General features: G+C 36.0%; 1 protein-coding gene across 1 annotated transcript in view; it reads right to left on the bottom strand.

Moving 5' to 3' along the window:
- Window positions 1-6,930: 6,930 nt before the first annotated feature.
- The window catches only part of LOC144963201 (uncharacterized), an 8,210-nt gene continuing 7,640 nt past the window's right edge, over window positions 6,931-7,500 (bottom strand). The window contains exon 2 of the mRNA XM_078896962.1: window positions 6,931-7,500. This exon is cut by the window's right edge and continues 739 nt beyond it. Within this exon, the coding sequence (XP_078753088.1) occupies window positions 7,141-7,500 (360 nt within the window). The 3' untranslated portion in view covers window positions 6,931-7,140.

Below are 7,500 nucleotides of genomic sequence, written 5' to 3'. Positions count from 1 at the left end.
AGACTTCTTGGGTTTTGAACTTCTTGACAATTTTTACAAATAGGGGTGATGATGAGATGGTGATTATCGTGCGTAATCGATCGAAAGTGTGTTTTTGTTTTGTTTGTTTTTAAGGGTTTTACGGCGCTTGCAACGCATTTAGGTTATATCAGCGCCAGTAAAAAGGAAAAAAATGGGATAGTAAAAAATTCTAGAATTACAATTAAAGCACCCAAGAGAAAGTAAGACAAAGGAGAATTGGGAACAAATAGGGATCAGATGTAGAATCCAAGAGCATACCACCAATGTACTTAGTTTGAGATCACCTATAAGTCTCATCCGGACACAAGCACAAAATCCAACAAAGAAGAACACACTCAAATGCTTACATTATACATTTAAAAAATAACAAATATAATAATACATAACACAGAGATGATTTACAAGGAAAAAAATATCATCAACCAAAACAATAACTATGCACCTGACTGTTTCCCTCCCAGCCAGGGCCAGGATAAAACCAAGTAATCTCATTCCAAGACAAAGACAGAAAGCATGTTGGAAAACAGATATTAGGGGATAGAAGAGACAATACGTGTGTTTTCTAGGCCTAACAAAAAAGTGTTTTGTACGAGTACGTTATAAAAGATAATGAGAATAAATAAGGTTCTGTTTGCCCCCCCCCCCCCCCCCCCCCCCAAAAAAAAACAAAACAAAAGAATTTAAGAAAAGACGATTAATTTGTTTGAATTGTTTTCTTTTCCTTTTCCTTTTTTTTTTATTTTGACTGTCACTGTTTTCACCAAGTAGCAGCGACGGCGATGCGACTTAGACTTCAATAACAGCCGCGTCGCATCGCAGTAATCAGTAGACGAGACAATGTGGGATGTTATTCAAATTTGAATTCAATTCGATGCCCGTTTATACAGGGTTAAAGCATTTAAAATTTATGAACGAAAATCAAATACAAACTACAAAGACAACCCAAATTCAAACAGTGCGTTATAAAGCCTTTAAGACACAATAGCATTTCACAATTATATGAAAACAAACGTCGATCAAATTAAAATAGAAAACTATTTCAAATTCGAAAATTGATTTGAAAGGGTAAAAAAAAAGCGAAAGAAACAGGATTCAAATCCAATTATTTTCGCCATGATTTTTTTCTTCTACATCCAATCAAATGCAATCTCACAAACTTAAAAGCTGCCAAATTAGATAAAAGAAGATATATTAAATCAAGATAATGTCTATATATACGATACTTTCATTTCTTTTTCTATATTAAACGAGTTATTTTTATTGTGCCCAATAACACTAGGACATTACGAGTATGTGTTATTTATTAATTGCACGATAAAAATATAACGAGTTTAATAAATACAAAGAAATGAAAGAATACGTTTATTCCACCCCTCCATGTAAGATTTATTAGATATATATATATATATATCGTGACCAATAGTATGGTATTACCAACACAATTCAATAAGTCACGAAATGTATATATATATATATATATATATATATATATATATATATATATATATATATATATATATATCATATTATATATATATATTATATATATATATATATATATATATATATAATATAATAATAATAATAATAATAATAATAATAATAATAATAATAATAATATATATAGAACTCTCGTCTGAATCGATCCATACAACATTTGACACGTTTCATGGTGATTCATTAACACATTTTTCAAAGATTACTGAAGCTGACTTATGTGATTGCATTATGTCGTCTCCAACTAAAAGTTGTGATTTAGACCCCTTAAATACTGCCATTTTTAAAAAAATGCATTGATGTAATTTTAACACCATTTACATGTATTGTTAATAATTCGTTGCAGTCAGGTGCTGTACCAGACATTTACAAAGTTGCTCATGTCAAACCCCTTTTGAAAAAAAAACCTGATCTCGATAAAGAGAACTTAAAAAACTATCGCCCTGTCTCTAATCTTCCTTTTCTCTCTAAGATCTTAGAAAAGCTTGTTTTGAAACAATTACTGTCTCATCTTAAAAATAATTGTCTTGAAGAAAAATTTCAGTCTGCTTATAGGCAACATCATTCGACGGAAACCGCACTTGTTAGGGTTGTTAATGATCTCCTCTCTGTTATAGACAATGGTTCATGTTCTTTGCTGAATTTTCTTGACCTATCGTCTGCTTTTGATACTATTGATCACAATCTTCTTCTCAAACGTCTTGAAATTACTTATGGCGTGTCTGGTGCAGCGCTTGATTGGTTTAGGTCATATTTGTTTAATCGTAAACAGATTATTACGGTGGATGAATATAGATCGGACGAAATCTTTCTTGATTGTGGGGTTCCCCAGGGTTCAGTACTTGGACCCGTTCTTTTTGTTTTGTACGTTGGCCCTCTGTCTAAAATCATCAGAAGTTTTGGTCTGTCTTACCATCAATACGCTGATGATACGCAATTGTACTGCGTTTCCAATACGAGAAATTTACAAGAAGTATCAGCCAATAGTAAAAATTGTATCCAAAGTGTTAAGAAATGGATGAATGAGAACAGACTGAAACTGAATGATGATAAGACGGAGGTGCTGTATGTGGGGAACAGGAAGTGGAAAAGTGAAACAGATTTGAAGTTGGGGGATGCCTCTATTCAAATTGTTGACAAAGTGAAAAACCTTGGCACATTCTTAGACTCTGGACTGTCGATGGAGCATCAGGTTAATAATTTGGTTAGATCTCTCTTTTTCCAACTAAAAAAGATTACTTCCATTAGACGGTTCATATCTGAGGATGTGACCAAGCACCTGGTTGTGTCCCTCGTACTATCGAAATTGGATTATTGTAATGCTCTGTTGTTTGGCGTTTCGCAATACAATCTGAAACGTCTTCAGATTGTCCAAAACAGCGCTGCCAGACTAGTATTCATGAAGCGTAGGTGCGACTCTGCCGGACCTCTACTTCATGACCTGCATTGGCTGCCTGTTGGGAAAAGAATTAAATTCAAAGCTTGTGTTTTAGTGTATCGTTGTCTTGAAGGTACTGCCCCTTCCTACCTTTCAGAACTAATTGAAAGATATTCAAAACCCCGCCCCTTACGTTCGGCCAGTGATTCCACAAAACTAGTTGTCCCTCGAATTCGGAAAAATTCTGGAATGAGATCCTTTTCTCATTTCGGACCCTCTATTTGGAACGCCTTACCGCCGAGCATTCGTGAAAAAGAATCTTTGTCTATTTTTAAACGTTCGCTTAAAACATATTTGTTTCGATTTTAGTAGATGGTATGAGAAGCAAGATAGGTTTGGTTTGTGTTGTGTGTTGTGTTGTATGTGTGTGTGTGTGTGTGTGTGTGGTGTGTGTGGGTGTGAATGAGTATGTTTCAGCCAAAGTAATTTGTAATTTAAGCGCTTAGAGTCTGGTGTCTCGGAGTTATAGCGCTATATAAGTTTTCAGCATTATTATTATTATATATTATACAAATTATATTGAATAGAAGTATACTAATACTATTAGTATACTTCTATTCACATTAAGTTGTATTTTTTCTCCATCTGTTCGAATTACATTTTGACCTAAAAAAGAAAAACGTTGGATTTGTATTCATGCGCACCAAAAGTTAAGTCAAAGTTTCACACCAATAAAATATGCGAAAATATTCTGCAATTTTATTCAACGCGTTCAAATCGTTATTCAACGATTACGTATTTACTAAGAAATGATAGGTTTTCCAATGGGAAGGGCTGGAATATACCCGGGTTCGCATTAATCATTTTTACAAGTTAATGCAATTCAATTTAAAGTTTTCAAAGATCGGTTCAAACTGATAACTGATTATTTTTAAAGTAATGATAATAATGATGATGATGATGATGATAATGATGATGATGATGATGATGATGATGATGATGATGATGATGATGATGATGATGATGATGATGATGATGATGATAGTAGATATAAGAATTATATAAAAATGTATTCCCTTTATTGATCAAAAAGGGAAATGTGTCTTAGTGGTATTGACCGAAGGGCTAGAGCTCAGGTGGTCGCTGGTTCGGATAAGTAAGTCTTAGTGGTCTATATAGACTCATAGCCACTCTATCATATTAAAAACAAAATTGCAACATAGTAATACAACTCAGATTGGGCCACCGAAACTTACAATCCAATAATTTACATAGTTTTAATAATAAAATGAATATGAATATTTATATAGCGCATTTCTACGAATTTACCATGATCAATGAGCTTTACAATGTTCCATTTATTCCCACCTTGCAGAGCATACGGAACAATACTTTCATTTCATGCAGTACCAGTCGCCTTTAAGGCGCCTCTTTTGTCCAAACATTCTTTAAATATCCATCGCTGCCTGTAGCCGGATACTCATCCACTCCTGAGCCGAATGGGGGTAAAGTACTTTGCTCAGAAACTCGGGACCAGAATTCTCCACGTCACTGTCACCCATCCGACTAGCATTGCTTGACATTTGTGACAAGACAAGACATGTTTCCGCTGAACCATGGAGCCACATAACACATAACACAGTATTAGGTCGAGTGGCGCAACTATCCAAAGTTTCAAATAAACAACTCCGAAAATGTTACAAAAAATAAATATAACAACAGAGTCCAAAAAAAAAAAGAAAAGACAAAGAACAAAATACCACACCCAACGTTTTGATCTCAAAACCCTTCTTCAGCCAATACAAAAAACAAACAACAACAACAACAAAAAACAAACAAAAACAAAACAACAAACAAACAGTTAAAACGTTATGACATCACTTTATATTCAGACTGCCTAAGCTCTATAAAAGTACACAGACGATTGAATTGGCATTACACATCTGACACGCACCGAATTTGATGAACACATTCACGCTCGCTATGAAAACATTCTCCCAATTTATTCAGTATACATTTCAGATCTCCACCATCAAGACAGACGTTTTAGATATCACCCCTGCTGTCACTCACTGACTGGCGTCTACACCACTGTACATTATATAAACAGACAGACACAGCGACCTGCTCTGTGGATCAGGGAATCCACAAAAATACAAGCATTCTATTCCATTTTGACTGTGTTAGGATTATGGTGATTTCATCAGGCAGCAAAACATCCTGTTGGACTTCTTTAGGGATCACCATATTACTCCTAGCGAGTATCACAAGAGGCTATAAGGAAAATTTGTGACATCAGGGTTGCCAGATTATTTTCAGACATTCTGCCAACTGAATTTTAAGAATCTGCCAGATACCACAAAAATCTGCCAAACCGTACTATTTATAGTAACTCCTTTGAAAACTCATCAGTTTTGTTAAACAAAAAATTCGCAAGGCCTATGTCATAATCTTTTTCTTTCCCAAGTTAAAAAAAAATCACTAATATATAAAAATTGCCATGGAAAACGTGGAAAATAAAATCTGCCAAATATCTGCCAAACTGCCAAACCGTTTTTTTTCTCTGCGAGACGACTTCAAATTCTGCCAAAAAAAAGGACAATTCGGCAGAAAATCTGCCAAATTGGCAACCCTGTGTGACATCACCAGAGATTCCTCACTGCAACCGCGACAAAGCTACATAGTTCCCGCAAACCAAGCGCCCCGCCCCTTCTTGCTCTTTGCACACCATCTGCATGCTAAAAAAGTTTAGAAGATGATGATGAACCTTCACGATCTTTTCAAATCTGATGATGATACTCAGAGGGCTTTCTCTCAACTGCCAATGGTAGCATTGAATTGGATTCAATAGTCTGATGTCACGTCGCCCAGCAACGGCGGCCATCGTGGTTCAAAACAAAGAAAATCGGTACTTTTTATTCTTCATGCTGGCTAGAACTTTTCATATGTCTTATGATCAGAATGTGTAAAAGTCAAAACATGATCTTGTTGTTTTTTTTTCCCTCTGGATACGCTTTTATGCTCGTCGGAGAAATATTTCATAAGGGCGTCCGCCATTGTTCCGATAGTTTAGAGCCAGTTACTAAGTTACCATGCATCATTACGAGGGAAGTGACGTTACGACTGTTGAAGCGTATTGACAGCAACTAAAAGGATTTGTTTGTACGTGGCCATCTTGAACAGTCACAGGACAATGAAATAACAGCCCGCAGAAGCATGGATGTTAAATGCAAGACATGGCGTTCACCTTATCAAGACAAGAGCATTGGCATGTCAGAGAAAGTTTGAACCACCAAAAGACCTTCCACTTGTGCGGATCGCGGCCTTGCATACACCATAAGATGCGTACAGCACAACATCTATTACTAGTGAGACGTGGAACATTACCTACATTACCAACAAATCGAATACAGTTGTAGCACAACATTTCAACCTATCTGACCATCTCGGCCCCAAGGTCGCCCACTTCTGCGTATTAAAATCTTGCCACACTGACAATATATCTTGTATTTTTACCCTCACCCCCGCTGACTTTTGACCAGATCAATCTATTTGACATCATATTGCTTCTCTTGTCCTTTAGAGTCTAAGGTTTGTGATATTTCCTTCATCTTTGAATTCAACATTGTGAATATCACCATTTTTACTTTTGTTCATTTTTTTATCTTTCTTTTCTTTTCTTTTTTTTTTGTTGTTGTTGTTGTCGAAGATGTACCTTTCACAGTCCACAGCGTCGAGAAAGGATATATGGAGAAATAGCCTTTGATTCGATTGAGAGTCACAAGTATTTACGGAACTATTCTCGATTACATGACTTGGGTCATGTGACTATTGCAGTAAAATGAGGTGAAAGTTCAAAAAGAAGTAGTCCTTCAAAGCCATTAGGCCTGGAGCTGGATTTTATCCCAGTTTCTAAAAGGAGGGAGGGGGGGGGGGCAGTGTGGTTGTGCTCATATTGTAGAGATTTTAATAATAAAAGTAACTTCATTACATACAATACAACACAAAGCAATAATATGAAACAAATCTTCTCATGAAATCATAATTTCTTGTATTTTTCTATTTGTTTTGTTTGGCGCATCTTATCAAACATAAATTCGCATATTTTTAAAGTCTAGCACCAGTACCTGCTCCCAAGTTTTTAAAGGTGCTATCATTATGGAATAATCAAGCATGTCGCTAAAACATTTCACTTACCAACTTGTTACAACACATATTATTATTACATTATAAAAGTATTGTATTTAGCTGTTTATGTCAGAATTAGAATCTGCCCTGGAGAGCCGGGATAACAATTCGCTAGAAGGCATCAAGAGGCTGGACGAAGTTGCACCTTCTGCAATCGTTGCTCTCCTTTTGTGACCCGAAACGATTTTGTCTATTTTTTCCATGGCCATTTTCGAAGTCTCAGCCTGAATATCATGTGACATCCGTCTTACCTCAACGAACGACAACTTGTTGCTCCCACTAGATGATTGTCGAGATAGTGACTGGTGAGTGACGTCATCTCCTTGTGAATCACGAGAACAATGAGAGTCCCCACCATCGCTGGAGTTGGAAAGTTTTCTTTCGTGGTATGAGTTGGAGGACATTCTCCTGTCCCG

This window comes from Berghia stephanieae, chromosome 1, assembly GCF_034508935.2.
Source record: "Berghia stephanieae isolate SIO BIC M18660-M18661 chromosome 1, UCSD_Bste_1.3, whole genome shotgun sequence".
Lineage (NCBI taxonomy): Eukaryota > Metazoa > Mollusca > Gastropoda > Nudibranchia > Aeolidiidae > Berghia > Berghia stephanieae.
Note: the sequence above shows the minus strand (reverse complement) of the source record. Positions and strands in the feature narration are given on the sequence as shown.